The sequence below is a fragment of the Indicator indicator genome, chromosome 17 (genome assembly GCF_027791375.1).
Source record: "Indicator indicator isolate 239-I01 chromosome 17, UM_Iind_1.1, whole genome shotgun sequence".
In the NCBI taxonomy this organism is placed as follows: Eukaryota; Metazoa; Chordata; class Aves; order Piciformes; family Indicatoridae; genus Indicator; species Indicator indicator.
In genome coordinates, this window is record NC_072026.1 from 15,178,585 (window position 1) to 15,194,712 (window position 16,128).

General features: G+C 54.3%; 1 protein-coding gene across 1 annotated transcript; it reads right to left on the minus strand.

The window, feature by feature from the left end:
• Nucleotides 1–321: 321 nt before the first annotated feature.
• Nucleotides 322–1,398, minus strand: LOC128972643 (G-protein coupled receptor 12-like). The gene has a single exon (XM_054388720.1). It carries the CDS (start codon nucleotides 1,396–1,398, stop codon nucleotides 322–324), a length of 1,077 nt encoding a protein of 358 aa, XP_054244695.1.
• Between the last annotated feature and the right edge of the window lie 14,730 nt (nucleotides 1,399–16,128).

Genomic DNA, 16,128 nt, shown 5'->3' on the forward strand with positions numbered 1-16,128 from the left:
AAGAGGAGACAAACGCTGCCGTATGAAGATCCTTTTTTTTTCCTTTTTTTTTTTTGGTGTTTTGTGTTTTTAAATAAAAAATAAAATGTGTAAGAAAATAACATTTCTAAAGGAAACCATTTTCATTCTACCCTCTCTCTTTCTTTCCCCCCTTTTTTTTTTTTTTCCCCTCTTTTTCACCATCTTTTCATGGAACAAGATGTGCTGGCTGGGGCGGGGGGGAGGGGTTCCTCCCGGTAGGAAACAATAACGACAGAAGGGAAAAGGAGGAGGAGAAGGAGGAGTACAGCAAGGGAGCACGTCTCGCTCCGTGCTTAGTCCTCACACATCGCTGGATGTCCTTGGTCTGGAGGAGAACGTGGAAGGGATGCAACCACAGCAGGCCAGCCAGAGAGACTTCTGGATGTCTGGGTTTCTGAAGGCGTAGATGATGGGGTTGATGAGGGAGTTGCAGGTGGCAGGCAGCGCCAAGGAGTAGGTGTAGACCACGGGGTAGCTGGAATCGGCCACCAAGGAGTAGATGGCAAAGGGGATCCAGCACAGGGCGAAAGTGCCCAGGATGAGCGAGAGGGTGGAGAGCCCTTTGCGGGTAGAGGTGGCCTGTGCCGTGGCGATGAACTGGTGCTGCACAGCAATCTGCTGGGCATGCCGGAAGGCGATCTTGCAGATCTGCAGGTAAAGCTGCATCATAAGGGCGAAGAGGAGAAGGAAGGTGACGGCCAGCACCGCCGCGTTGTCCTTGGTGACGGGCCGCAGGATGCTGCAGGAGCTCTGGTCCCTGAGGCAGTTCCAGCCCAGGAGGGGCAGGAGCCCCACTCCCAGGCACAGCAGCCACATCAGCAGCACCATGGCGCAGGTGAAGCCCAGCGTGCGCTCGCTGTGGTAGGTCAGCGCGTTGTACAAGGACAGGTAGCGGTCCACCGTGATGGCCAGCAAGCTGCAGACCGAGGCGGAGAAGGCGGCCAGCAGCAGCCCCGCAGCGCCCAGCTCCGCCGCCTCGCTGGGAGGTCGCAGCAGGTACCGCACGGCGAAGTTGGCCACTAACCCCAGTCCGGCCAGTAAATCGGCCAGGGCCAGGCTGCCGATCAGCAGGAACATGGGAGCCCGCAGGCTCGGCGTGTAGAAAAGTACGGCCAGCACCAAAGCGTTCTCCCCGGCCACCGCCGTCCCCGTAGCGCACAGAGCGATGTCCCAGGGGCTGACGGCTCCCCCGGCTCCTACTTCGCTCCCGGGTCCGGGCCCGACCCCGCCGTCGCTTCCCGGAGCCGCCGTTCCCTGCCCTCCCGCCGCCGAGGGCCAAGCGCTGGGTTCCGAGGCGTTGCCGAGCCCCGGGAGCCGCTGCTGCTGCTGCGGCTGCGGCTGCCACGGCTCCCCCATGGCGGCGGGGCCGTGCAGCATCGCTGGGGAGAGACGGAGAGCGATGCGGTCAGGCATCGCGCCTCAGCGATGCGGAGAGGCAAGCCCAGCGCCAAGCCCCGCACCGAGCCCGGGGACCCATTCACCGAACCTCGGGACTCCTGCACCGACCCCACACCGAAATCGGGGAGCTCCGCAGCGACCCCCGCCCCGAGCCCAGGTTGCTCTGCATTGAACCCCGGCACTGAGACCGGAGGCCCCCACCCCAAGTACCGCACTGGGTTCTGGAGACCTCCACCCCGACCCCCAAGACACCCCACACCCAGCCCCTCACCGGGCCACCCTCTCCCTCCGCAGAGCTCATCCCCATCCGCTTCTCCACTCCATAACCCGACTGCAGCTTCCCCAGGAAGTAACCCCCCCAACCTCAGGCCCGGTGTATGCGGTTACCCCCCGTTACTTCCCCTTCTCCTCCGTCCCACACGCACCCCTGGCAGCTAGCTCCCGCCGGGATGAGGCCAAGCACAGCTCAGCCCCCCTCTGCCGGCAGCCCCCTCCATGCACTCCCGGTTCCGCAGACGCTGCGCACCCCTGCCCCGTCCTCCTCTTCCCTCCCTTCCTCGGGGCACCGCTACCTTTTTTCCCTTTTTCTTCCTATTCATAGCACAAAACGCTTCCTCTCCCTCCTCCTTCCACCCCCACCCCCCCTCCCCCGCCGCCTCCCGCAGCCCTTTCTTTTTTGCGTGCAGCGAGTAAAAATAATTACTATTAATAGTCCAGCCCCCGCATGGATGCGGAGCCGCCGGTAAAAGCAGAAGGCAGCGGTGAGGGACAAGCCAGCATTAACTTTCTCCTTCCTCCCCCCCTCATTCCCATCCGTCTCAAAAGATTGGTGCAAGATGCTCCCAGCCAGCTGCCAACAGTTGCCAAGATGCTGGATTTCCCCCCCTCCCCCTTCCCCCGCCCATTACAGAGTAACCCCTTCTCACCCCCATCCCAGGCTGGGCAGAGGAGGTGTGAAGGTCGGGGAGGTTGGGGTTGGAGGGGGGGCCTCTACCCCTGCATTGTCCCTTCCCTCCCGCACACCACCACCACCAAGGGTTGTTGTTTTACCTGGCTTTAATGCTCAAGGATCAGCTTGCTTCCCTTCCTTTTGGCGTGGTTTAGTTTTTGTGTGTTAGGTTTTTTGTGTGTTTTTTTTTTATCCTTTCTAGTCCTCCCAGTCCTTGGTGTGAAGCCTCATTCCTCGGCAAGCATCGCTAATACGGTTGGCAGCTAGCTGGCATCTCCTGGCACTTAATATTCCTGCCCCATTGGATCTGCTGATAAATCTCAACTCTGACGTCAAAGTCTTCACTTATATTCATGATCCAAGCCTGTGAATCAGAGCTGCTGTGATCGGAATAACAACGAGGCTCCAGCTCCCTGCTCCACATCCCCATCCACACCCGTGGGCACCGGGCGCTGCGTGTGCTCGTGCCTGTGCTCGTACCCGTGCTCATGCTCATGCCCGTGCCCATGCTCGCACCTGCGCCCGCCCCACCGTTCATTCATGGGCTGTCTCCTGATGCACCTCCCCAAGGTCAGGCCCCTCCGTACCTGATCTGCAGATGCAGTTTGGGTGCTGGCCAGGCCCTGCCAGCTTGCCAAGGAGGCCAGGCAAGGTTTATTTTTACCTCTTGCACCAAGAGACGTGAGGATCTGAAGGGAGGTGTGTGTGGGGGGTGATCTGGCATGGCATGGCTTGGTTGTTCCCATTCCTCAAGGGCAATGCCCAGGGACAGCAGTGCAGGTCTCTCTGCACCTCCACGAGATGGCAGTCGGTGGGGTTCAGAGATTCTTGTCCAGCCAAGTTAGGGCATATGTATCCCCCCATGGGGGAGATATCACAACCCAGAACCTTTGCCCCACATGGGCTTCCCTCTAGCCAGCATAAAAGCTGGGATGGGGGGGACTGATATCTGGGGTTTCCTTCCAGCCAATGTAAAAACTGGGGTGGGGAGGATAAGCATTTGGGAGCTTCTCATGCGCTACCTTTCTTCCTTCATAGGGGCCCGAGAATGATGTGTGTGGGGTCTGTCCCCTTCCCTACACCACAACACCCACCCCCCAGCCTTCCATCCAGACTCCTTGGTTAAGGAGCAGCCTGGAAAAGGAGCTGATCCCAAAGCCACAATGATTTTTTCCATCTCCATGATTCAGTTCAGGAACAGCATCTTCAAAGCAGGGATGCTCAGCCCTTGGATCAGTGACACATTCCCCCCCTTTTCCTGCTGGTTTCATAACACTCCAGTTTTACTCTTTCATCCCCCTCTCCCTTGCCAGGCTGCAGCTACACAGCGCAGCAAGCTCCATGCTGGCAAGGATCTCCAGCTCCTGATGCTCAAAGATATCTAGGTGACTCTCAGCGGTTTTGGCTGAACCCCATCGCCCCAGTTTGGAGCATCTGGGTTGGTAATCAGGCCAAGCCCCATCCCAGGGGACCTGAGTCGTCATCTACCTGGGGCCGCGTGACCGGGTGCCGTGGTGCCGAGGCGAGTGACACGAGCAGCATCCGATGGGCGGAGGAAGGCTGAGCCAGAAAAGCTGAATGAATTCGCTCCCGGGAATTACGCACTGCCTGGGAAAGGGAGGCGGGCGAGCAGCTCTGATTGACTCCCATTGCTGCCTGCCTCTGCCACGAGCTGGGTGAGGGAGATGATGGGCTGGGCTGGGCTGGGCTGAGCCGATGTGGCAGAGGAGATCAGAGAATCACAGAATTGGGTTGAAAGGGACCTTGAAAAGGTCATCTAGTCCAACCGCCCTACAGTCAGCAGGGACATCCCCAACTCGATCAGGTTGCTCAGAGCCCCATCAAGCCTGATTTTGAAACTCTGCAGGGATGGGGCCTCATGCCACCTCCCTGGACAAACTGTTCCAGTGTTCCAACACCCTCATAGTAAAGAACTTCCTAATGTTTAATCTAAATCTATCCTGCTCTAGTTTCAAACCATTATTGCTCATCCTATCACTGCAAGTCCTTCTAACATTACCTCCCCAGCTTTCTTGCAGGCCCCCCTCAGGTGCTGGAAGGCCACTCTAAGGTCTCCCCAGAGCCTTCTCTTCTCCAGGCTGAACAGACCCACCTCTCAGCCTGTCTTCATAAGAGAGGTGCTCCAGCCCTCTGACTGTCTTTGTGGCCCTCCTCTGGACCCACCCCATCAGGTCCATGTCCTTCTAGTGTTAAGAGTCACAGAGACGTGATGGCCTTTTAAGGTGCTCTGCAGGGATGCAGCCCACCCAGGGGTCCTCAGGCTGAGATGAGTGAGGGATGTCTCAGTCTCAACCCAGCAGGCCCGAGCTGGGACAACCCTTCTGTCTCCATGGGATCTGCCCCACTGAATCCCTTACATGGCAGAGGAGAGGCTGCTGCAGCTCTAGGGACCTCGAGTCCATGCAGCAGCAAGGCTGAGCAGGGATGGGCATGTGCAGACAGACACACTGCATCCCTCCACTAAATGCCCTCACACCCAGTTGCCCCAGTCTGGCCCTTGGATCCTCTCATCTGTAGCTGCCTCTTGCACAATCATGCACACCCCAGTGGGTCACAGATGACTCCAAACCTTGTGGTTTCACCAATGGCTTGGACCTCCTGCTCCCTCCAGCATCCTCCTGCAGTCTGACTTGGTGAGACACCCTCCAATACCCAGGATTCTTGACTGATCCATGGTGGCCTTAGTAGTCCCAAACTATGGTGCTGCCTTGCTTCCCCACCTTCAGTTCCTTCCTGCAACATCTCATCACAAGTTTGGCACAATCTTGGAATGCTTTTCCCATATCCCACAACAAGTATCAGTCCCTGGTCCTCAAGAAGCGTCTCCTTTCCATGCACTCATCACAATGGCCTTCTCTGCTTGCCCTCCTGTGACAGCCCAGGAAGAAGTGGCTCCATGTCTCTGATGAGGTTTTGAGGGATTTCACCATCTGCTTTTACTCCTCTGTACCCAAGCAGTTGCTCCAGGTGAGCAGCACACTGGTAGAAACCTGAAGCTTTTGCTTTGCCTCTTTCTCTCCCCCAGGCCACAGCCAAACTTCTGCTGAATTTCATCAGGTGAAATGCTGCTGCTGCTGCCCCACCACACAAACCAGCCCCACACCTGCATATCATCGCACTGGGGCTGGCAGTGGAGACTGTCCCCAGGGAGGGGCTGAAAGAGTGCTCTGAGCTGTGCCAGCACATCTCCAGCCTCTTCTCCCTTTGGTCCCATACTGAAGAGGACATGAACCATCTGATGTGGTCACACAACTGTGTACTCAGATCGCTCAACAGCAAGGAGTAAAAAACAAAGCTAAGCAAAGGCAACAGCAAAACCTTGACACTGTGACTACACAGCCACCAGCCTGACCTGGCAATGCCATCCAGCAGGAAGGCTTTTCTTTGTCGTTTCCCATCTTTGTTTTTCATCTTGTGGATGCCCCCTCCCTGGAAATGTTCAAGGACAGCTTGATGGGGCCTCGAGTAACCTTGTTTTTGTGAGAGGTGTCCCTGCCCATGGCAGGGAGGTTGGATTAGATGATCTCTAAGGTCTCTTCCAGCTTAGGCTGTTCTATGATTCTGTGATCTTCTTCCTTGGCTTTTGGCCCCTGAGAGCTGGGAAGGAAATCTCACAAAGTTCAACAAAGGTGAGTGCAGAGTCTGGCACCTAGAGAGAAATAACCCCCTGCACCAGTACAGCTCAGGGGTTGACCTGCTGGAGAGCAGCTCTGGAGAAGGACCTGGGAGTGCTGGTGGACAAGAAGTTCACCATGAGCCAGCAATGTGCTCTTGTGGCCAAGAAGACCAATGGTCTCTTGGGGTGCACTGAAGAAGAGTGTAAGCAGTAGATCAAGGGAGGTTCTCCTTCCTCTCTACTCTGCCTGAGGGAGGCCAGAGCTGCAGTACTGCATCTAGTTCTAGGCATCCCAGTACAAGAGAGGCAGGGAACTACTGGAGAGAGTCCAGTGGAGGCTACAAAGATGCTGAGGGGCCTGGATCATCCCTGTGAAGAGGAAAGGCTGAGAGACCTGGGGCTGTTGACCCTGGAAGAGAGCAGCCTGAGAGGGGATGTGATCAATGCTCAGCAAGAGGGAGGGAAAGATGGGGCTGGGCTCTTTTCAGTGGTGCCCAGTGACATGAAAAGGGGCAATGGGCACAAACTGGAACCCAGGAGGTTTCATGTGAACAGGAAGAGAAACTTTTTTGGTGTGAGGTTGCTGGAGCCCTGTAGCAGGCTGCCCAGAGAGGTTGTGGAGTCTCCTTCTCTGGAGATTCCAAACCCAGCTGGACACTGTGATCCTGGGCAAGCTGCTGTGGGTGACACTGCTTTAGCACAGGGGTTGGACTGGATGATCTCCAGAGCTGCCTTCCAACCCCCACCATGCCTGGAATTCTGTGAAGTACAAAGCCATTACCTCCAAAAGTGGATAGACTCCATCCCATTTTCACCACTCTTTTGTGGGCCTCACAAAGAGCAGCTGAAATTTCCTGAAACCCACAGGCCACTGAGCCAGAGGCAGGTGGGTTTAGCTCCCCTGGGCTGTGTGGTGAGCCCCATGCCATCACCAACAGCTGGTAACGCCCTGGGGGTGGGGGCATCAGAGACACTTCCCTAGCTCCTCAGCAATGATCCACCTGGGAATCCTCCACTCTCCATCATGGGCTGCCATAAACCCACAGTAAAACTGATGTGCTGCATTTCTCCATTGTTCCCCACCCTGCTTTATTGCTTTTCCCTGGGGAAACATGATTACCTCCCTGCGTCACATCAGCTTTTGCCACCCTGCCAGAGCATCCCATGGCTGAGGTGGCAAACCTTGAGGTGGCAAAGCAAGCTCACTGCCTCACCCCAAGAAAATCCATCCCCAGATTTACCCCGGCATCTTCTCCACAGAGAGTGGGTGCAGCCTTACTGCAGCACCTCTGCTGTTCCCTGTTACTCCAACGGTGCTCGAGGAGCTCCAAGAAGCAGCAGCGTGGCTATAATTAGCAGTGCTGACTAATCAGGGTAGCAAACAAGCAGGCTGCACCCGTCAGCCGCCCCGCAACGGGGCCGTGGGGGGCTGCGCGCCGCTGGAGAGCACGTCGAGTCCTACATTCCTGAGCTTTGCATAATCTCTGAACACGGAGTGGAAATGAGGCCACTTTTGCGCTGCTGCTGCTGCTGACTTCAGGGACTGGGGACTTTTCCAGGTGCTGCTGCTTTGGATGCTGCTCTCCAGCCTCTCCAGCCTGGCAGGAGGAACGACCAGGGGTCCGTGATGGGTTTAGGTGGTTGAGGTGGCGATGTAAACCCAAAAGGCAGAGGAGGTGGTGGCAAGCAGGTAGGAGTCTGGCTTATAAAATCATCTGGCTCTGTTGAGAGGAAGCTTTGGCTGAAAAGCCTCCCTCAGGAGCGGCTGGGATGGGTAAATTTGAGGGCCAAGCTTGCAGAAGTGACCTCAAACACCCTGCTGCAGCAGCACCATTCAACCTTACTTGTGCCTCTCAGAGAGCTGTGGATGGATGGTTGGCTCTTTCAGCACTGAAGTACACAGGTCCCAGCCTGCCTCATGCTGTGGAGATGTGTGAGACCTTCCCACACCACAATGAGACACCTCTGGGTTGCCCAGTGTGAGGACTATAAGGAAAACAGTGGAAAGCTGCTTGATGGGAAAGGACCTGGGGAGTGTTGGTTGAACTGAAGATAAGCCAGTGTGTGCTCAGGTGTCCAAGAAGGCCAACAGCATCATGGCTTGGATCAGCAAGAGTGTGGCCAGCAGGACCAGGGCAGGGATCACCCCCCTGTATTCAGCACTGGTGAGGCCACGCTTCAAATACTGGTTCAGTTTTGGGCCCCTCACTCTAAAAGGACACTGAGGCTGTTTGGGTTCACATGAAACCCAGGCTAAGCCATACTCTGGAGGCAGGCTCAGTCACCCCTGCTTGAGGGCAGTCTGCATCCCTGAATCCCACTGGAACCTGCATGAGGACAAAACCCAAAAAGAACATGCACCGAGACAAGCACCTCCCCAGGTTGCCCAGGAAGGCTGTGGATGCTCCATCCCTGAAAGTGTCCAAGGCCAGGCTGGATGGAACTTCAAGCAAGGTGAACTAGTGGAAGATGTCCCTTCCTACGGCAGGGGCTTTGGAACTAGTTGACTTTTAAGATCCCTTCCAACCCAAACCATTCTGTGGTTCTATGAGCGGGCCAATGCCAAGCTGTGCCAGGAGGGAAGGAGCAGCACTGTGTGATTTGAAGGCTTGCTTTTTCTTCTCCTCCTAATTCTCACCAAACACTCAGGCTAAACCACAGGGAGGATTTTTCTCTCCTTCCTCCAGTGCTGTCATTCCCACCCAGAATGATTTCGTTCCAAGTGCTTAAGCTCCACCACTTGCCTGAGCCAGAGGAACACGTTTTGGAGCACCTTTGCTGGCACACATAGTGTCACCATATGTCAGCTCAGCTCTGGCGAGCAGAGTTTCTGGGGAAAGGTGGTTTGTTCTCAAATAAAGAGCTTCTGCACCATGTTTTTCTCCTTCTCTTAGGCTGTCTGTGGTGCTGTGCCCACCTCGGTAGCAGTGACTGTGTTTCCTCCATACCACCATTCATCAAGCCATGAGGAACACTGGGAGAGTGCAGGATGAGAAGCAAAATATTAGAGCAAATGATTGTGATAATGAATAATTAACAATAATTTGATTCCGTGAAATGGCCTTGAGTTGTGCCAGAGGAGGTTTAGTTGGACATGAGGAATAAATTCTTCCCCAAAAGGGTTGTCAAGCCCTGGCCCAGGTTGCCCAGGGCAGCTGTGGAGTCCCCATTGCTGGAAGGGTTTTGAAGCCATATATATGTGCTGAGGGACATGGTTTAGTGGTGACCTGGCAGGGCTGGGTTAATGGTTGGACTTGAAGATCTCAAAGGCCTCTTCCTACCAAAATAATTCTATGATTCTCTGATGATTTAATTTATGTGGTGGCACAGAGGTAAGGAAGCTTTTCTGTGCTTTTGGAAGGGGCACAATAAGAAAGATTCTTTAAAAAAAAGTCTTCAAGCAGCCTTCCCTTCCTGTGGGTTTCCTGGTCACTCACTGCCACCAGTGAAACCTGCATCTACTGTGTGCTCATGGGGATGGATTTGTTGCTCCATCCCAAGCCCTAATCCCCTGTGCTGATCCCTCCTGATGTGCTGGCACAGGGCGGGGTGTTAGGCAGCCCACCCAGCAGGGAAAAGCCCCCTGTGGAAGCACTCAAAGGGCCTCCAGCCTTCCCAGTTCCTTTCCTGCTGGGCAGGAAGGATGTTTAGTTTCATCAAACCTGGGGAACAAGTTCTCAGCTTTGAAGTTGAGCAAAAGGCAGCTCTGACACCACCTCGCCCAGGCACAGCCAGTTCCCTACAGTTGCTGATTTCACATTTGGCTTCTGCCATTTAAAGCCCAAGCTCCAGGATCCTATGTAGAGTCACGGTGCTGGGCTCCCCTCTGACCATCTCCTGAGCTTGGACACATTCCCTGGGGATGAGCTGCAATGGTGGGAAAACAAGTGCCAGGAGATGACAGCAGAAAATCCCACCACCTGAGCTTAAGCCCTGCTCAGGCCAGCAGGATGGGACCCAGGAGGAGCTCAAAATGCCCAGCTGACCTAATATTCTTCATAGCAGAGACACAACATGGCAAAGCCATGTTCAGCCACCCACAACAAACAGGCTCTGTTTGCTCTCCCAGCTTAGGGCACAGACATAAGCTCTCTGTTGCTCTCCCAGCTCAGGGCACAGACATGAGGTCTTCTCCTCATCAATTACACAGGAGATGCTATTTCTGCTTCAGAATATTTCACAGGAGTGGCGAAGGCTCCCTGACTTTCCCTGAGAGCAGGATGGCATTTGCAAGCACCATTGATGCAGGCCATGGCCATCATGGGCACTGAGCTTGCTGGCATTCTGGATCTCTCCCCAGCCTTCAGCCTAAGCCCCACACTCTCAGATCTGGGGGTCTGTGGAGGTACTTTTTCCCTCTGAGTATTGTGTTTTCTCCTTCAGTACCACTGCCCAGGGCAGTTCCTCAGTACAAATCCAGACTGATGAGCCAAGGACTATGGGCTGAGGTTCAACAAGGCCAAGTGCTGGATGCTGCACTTGAGTCACAACGGTCCTGTGAATGCTCCAGGCCTGGGGCAGAGTGACTGGAAACTGCCCAGCAGAAAAAGACCTGGCAGTGCTGGTTGACAGCCAGCTGAATATGATCCAGTGTGTGCCCAGGTGGCCAAGATCAACAAGAGTGTGGCCAGCAGGACCAGGACAGGGATCATCCCCCTGTTCTCAGCACTCGTGAGGACACACCTCAAATACTGGGGTCAGGTTTGGGCCCCTCCCTTCAAGAAGCACATTGAGGGGCTGGAGTGTGTCCAGAAAAAGACAATGAAGCTGGTGAAGGGTCTGGTGAACAGGTCTAGTGAGGACCAGCTGAGGGAACTTGGGGTGTTCATCCTGGAGAAAAGGAGGCTGAGGGGAGACCTTGTAGCTCTCTACAACTTGCTGAAAGGAGGTGGGAGATAGACAAGGCTTGGTCACTTCTACCAAGGAACAAGCAACAGGACAAGAGAAAATGGCCTCAAGTTGCACCAGGGGAGATTTAAGTTGGAGATGAAGAACAATTTCTTCCCCAAAAGGATTGTCAGCGGTGACCTGGCAGTGCTGGGTTCATGGTCTGGCTCCCACCACACATCCTGTCTCCCACCACCAGCAGAGAGCCCTGGAGGATTTACACTTGATTTACACTATTCATCTGCTCTGCCTTTATTTACCACGTGGGAGTCTCCAAGCAGGGTGAGGGTGGTGAGATGGATGGAGGGTGTGAGACATGGTACTGCACCTCCCCACACAGTTTTGAGCTATTTCCCTCATTTTTTCATGCTTTTTTCTCCCCCAAAGGTTAGCTTTCTTGGCAGAACTAGAAGTCACAAGCCGCTTCCCTGATCCCAGTGTAATCGTGTTTGATGAGTCACTTGTTCAACCGGAAGAGGCTGCTGGTTGCTATAGGGATGGCAGCAGAGGGGAGAGGATCCCTCATCACCCTGATCACTGCTTCTGATGGAGAAAATGCAACCCCAAACTGTTCCAGCTCAAGCTTCACTCTGACTTTCTGGCACAGTTTGGTATGCTGGGCTCTTTCCCCAGCCTGGGACAATTTTGATTTTTCAGGACATCACAGAGCTGCAATGTTGGGGGGGAATCAGGGAGGGTTATCCTGCTCTGGCAGGAAGGTTGGATTCAGCCTTAGCAGAGGACCCTTCCAACCCCTACCATTCTGTGGTTCTCTGAATGTAGGGCTTGGGTATGGGGAAATCTCATTGCTCTTCGGAGATCTTTTCACTCTCCAACTCTCTGAAAAGAAGTTGGAGCCAGGTGGGGCTTGGGCTCTTCTTCCAGTGAACAAGCATCTTGGGATTTACTCATGCTGGCATCACCATGTCCTTGAAAGGGGAATTACTGGGCTGTTGACCCCCCTGCTCCATCAGCTGCCTGGCACAAGCTTCATGAGTCCCACAGCTTTCCTCCACACAAGAACACCTCTAACATACCAGAGGAGATGAGTTTGGTAAAGTGATGGCCCCATGGTTGAAGCAACATGTTGAGCAGCCCAGTCCTTTCTGCCCAACCCATTGTGGACCCGTTCAGGCACCTGCATTTTGCTGCCATCCTCAGTGTATCAATCCATGGTGGCACTGGCTCCAGCTCTGGGCACAGACTCCAAACCTTTCACAGTGGCTGTGGGGGCTCACTAGAACCTCCCCTCTTGCCAAGTCCCACCCTGCTTCCCAAGCAGCAGCTCCCAGCTTCTCTGCAGACAGGCTGCTGGGGCTGGCAGCATGTGCTGAGCTGCAGCAAGAGTCATGTGTGGCTTGGGGGCCCAGCGATGCTGCTGCTGGTGTGAGACAGCTGGGAGCACCCGGGAGCACCCAGGAGCAGGATGGGTGCTGCTCCTCTTCCTCCTGGGCTTAGTGGATGTTGGGTCCAGCTATCCCTGCCTGCAATATCACCAAGTGATGGGGGCAGGGAAGGTGTTATGTTCGATACTAGGAAGAATTTCTTCAGTGAAAGAGTGGTCAGACATTGGAACAGGCTGCCCAGGGAGGTGGCAGAGTCACCATCCCAGGAGATGTTCAAAGAACAAGTAGATGTGGCACTTTTGGACATGGTCTAGTGGTCATGGAGGTGTTGGGTGGAAGGTTGGACTTGATGATCTTAGAGGACTTTTTCAACCTTAATGATTCTATAACATGTCCTTTGTTTGGGACACATCCCTTTCCTCCCACACTTTACTGCCTCTGACCCAGGAGGTAGGAAGGAAGTGGGAGGAGGCTCAGCCAGCATCAGGGTCATGCAGCAGCCTGGAGCTCACCTCTTGTTTATTTGTTCAAAGTGCTGCAGAGCTGACAGCAGAGAGCCAGGGCTGGGGAGAGTTGCAGGCAATACTGCCAGGCACTCCACAGCACTCAGTGCCAGCAGCCCTGGTGGGGTTTGTCCTCATGAAAGCCACCCTGGGCATTGCAGGGTGGTGACATGGCACAGCAGCTACCTGCTGTCCCAGCTGCAGAAAGCAGCGTCAAGGTCATTTTCATATTTTGCCCACCACATATGCCTCAGCACTGCACAACCCCCCCTGCAATGTTTTCTCCATGCTCTACCTCTGCAGACCACACACAGACCAGGAGGGCTGATGTGGCCAAAATCACCCTGAAAACGCCAAACCTCTCTCCTTCGGGAAGGGATTAATGGTTCTCCACCTGCTTCAGGGGCTGTCTGTCCCCAAATCTGCCTCACTGGGTGCCTGAGAACCACAAATTCTGCCCTGTTGGATCTCTGCATCCCAAATCCTGCCTCATTGAGTGTCTGCCCCCTAGACCCCACCTTGTTGAGCCCCAAACACACACACCCCAGCCCCCCCTCCCCCCAGATCCTGTGTAAGCAAGTCTCTGACCCTCAGATCTTGTCTGTGTCTCTGCCTCCCAGCCTCATGAGGACAGCCATGCTCACATCCCCTCTGACTTATAGAAAGAGGGAGATGCTCTATGGCCATGGCACTTAGTCAGACCAGATGACCTACGAGGGTCCCTTCCAACCTGATGCATCCTGTGGTCTTGTAAATGACCATTACATTAAAACCGATCCAAAAATCCTGGAGCTTGGGATCATCTGCGGCCAGGTGGTCATTTCAGCAAGGAAAGAAAACAAAACCAACCTCCTGCTTTCCCCATCAGGTGACTCTTAACACACACAAAGCAGCTTCTTTAAATAGCCCAGCACAAGAGGTGGAAGCAGGAGGCAACCATGCTGCCGGAGCTGCACAATCCTGCACCGGCTTCCCGCCGGGACACCACAGGCAAGCCACCAGAGGGCTATTTTTAGCTGCTTGGCTTTTTAAGAAAACAAAACCCCATCCAGGAAAGACACCCCTGATACACTGGGAAAAATTAGCCCAGTCCTGATCCTGCTCCTTGGGACCGTTCTGCATGCTTCTATGCTCATGGGTGGCGCACTGGGGTTGGGGACCAGATCCCCAGCTCTGCCCCACCCTGCAAATGTAAGGAGATTGAAAGGGATTTGAGCCCAAGGCAGAGCCCACATGGATTGTCTGTCTCTGCTTAAGTGGGAATAAAATCACAGAATCTTAGCATGCATCAAGCTGGAAAGTCATCTCAGAATCACAGAATGCATTGGGTTAGAAGGGATCCTTGAAGGCATAGGCAATGCCCTGGCTTGATATCTGGGCAGGGTTCCTAAGGTGATGCCCAGCTTGGCACACACCCCTTCACCAGGACTTTTTCCACAGGGGTCATAGAATCACAGAATGCATTGGGTTGGAAGGGACCCTCAAAGGTCATCTTGTCCAACCCTCTGCAATCAGCAGGGGCATCTCCAACCCAATCAGGTTGCTCAAGTCCCCATCAAGTTTGACCATTAATGTCTCCAGGGATGGGGCTTCCACCACATCTCTGAGCAACCTGTTCTAGTATTTTGCTACCCTCACTGTGAAGAATTTCCTCCTAATGTTCAAACAAGGAGGTGAACACTCTGACCAGGGTCAGAGCTGCTACCCAGTGCACAGTCCAGGTGCTAGATGGGTGCTGTGGGATTAACTGGTGCCTCAGCTAAAATCTTGAGAGGCTGTGGAAAGGGAGGGGATGTGGATGGCAGCAAGAGTTCCTTTCTGGAGCACTGATGGAAGGTGGGGCTGAGGGTGCACAGTGAGCCCAGGGCACAGCAGGAGTCCCACCACAGGGCCTGACTCAACTCTTTGAGGCTGTTTTGGATTTGGAGCCAACCCTTGTAGGCTTGGAACTGTCCCTGGGTCAGTCTGGCAGTCACAGCATAATCCCAAGGTGTCCCATCACTGGGCTGCCCACAAGCACCTTCCTCCCTGCTACTGCACTTCGAGGACCAAGCACAACCAGAGAAATATTTCTTTCCCCTGAACTGTGGCATTATTCATCTCTGAAACCTTTCAAGGTGAGCAGCACCTTGGCACCACCACAGCACATGAAGTGTGACACAGTCATGGTGATAGATCCTCACCTTCTCCATGTCCCACAGTGGGATGGGTGCTGGCTGCTGGCAGCCAGCGGGGACAGTAGAGATAAATGTCCCCAAGCCCAGGGCATTTCAGCTACCCCAGTGAGGGGCACACCCCCAGTGGGGAAGCAGGGCTGCGTCTAGGCACTCCAAGCTGCTCAGAGAGATGATGTGGACATGGCACATGGGATGTGGTTTAATGGCCATGGGGGTCTGGGGTTGACGGTTGGACTCAGTGACCTTAGAGGTCTTTTCCAGCAAAACAGTTCTATGATTCTATACATAAAAGAGTTGATGCACAACAAGAGTTGGTTGGACATCCCTCAGTCAGACCCTCCTGCTCATTCCTCCATCTACTGCTCCTGACCCTCAGCAGCTACCAAGAAGTTTTGAGAGCCCCAAGTAATGCTGCAGTGAGGGCAACAGGAGAAAAAGAAAATGCCTGGCTTCTCCCTGCACCTGAGGAAGAGGAGATGCTGCCTGCATAGTATCAGGGAAGACAGAAGCTGACAGAGCCAACCTGGAGAACATTGGCTGCTAAGGGGGTGAGTATGAATCCATCAAAGATGCACAAGTTAAAGAGAGATTTCCATAAACACTCTCACCAGGCTTGGAGGAAAATCAGGGTGGAAGTGGATGAAATCCAAAGCAAGATGGTGTTAATCATCCCTAAAGGGGGGAAGAGATGAAGAAGGGGTCCAAGGGACAGGAGTGTGGTTGCCTGGGGTTTTTGGGGCATCTCAGACCCTGGCATGAGGAGAGCCAGCTCTCTCCCAGCCAGATTCACCAGCCCTATGTGTTACATTCTTGAGTTCTGAGATATAATTAGTGCCAGGTCTCCAGAAGCTGTCACTTGCCATCACGCAGCGTTTGCTTTTCTTGGGAAGATGACTAACTGGCAAGTGATTAAGCACGCTCAGGGAAGGAGCAGGGGGAAGTGAATTGGAGGTTGTTTTTTTCTTTTTTCCTCCATGGAAAGAAAGAAACGAAACCCAACCCAACCCAAACCAAACCACAACAAAACAACACTTCACATCCCCAGAGAGCAAAGTAAACTTTGACAGAGCTGGAGGAGGGATGCGTGAGCCACCCACCAGTCAGGCTGGGTGCAGAAGGATGCTCAGAGCCACAGCTGGGGTGATGGGAGTCACTGAGGGGTTCCTAGACACAGCTGCTCTGCAGGGATGTGGCCACAACACAAATCAGA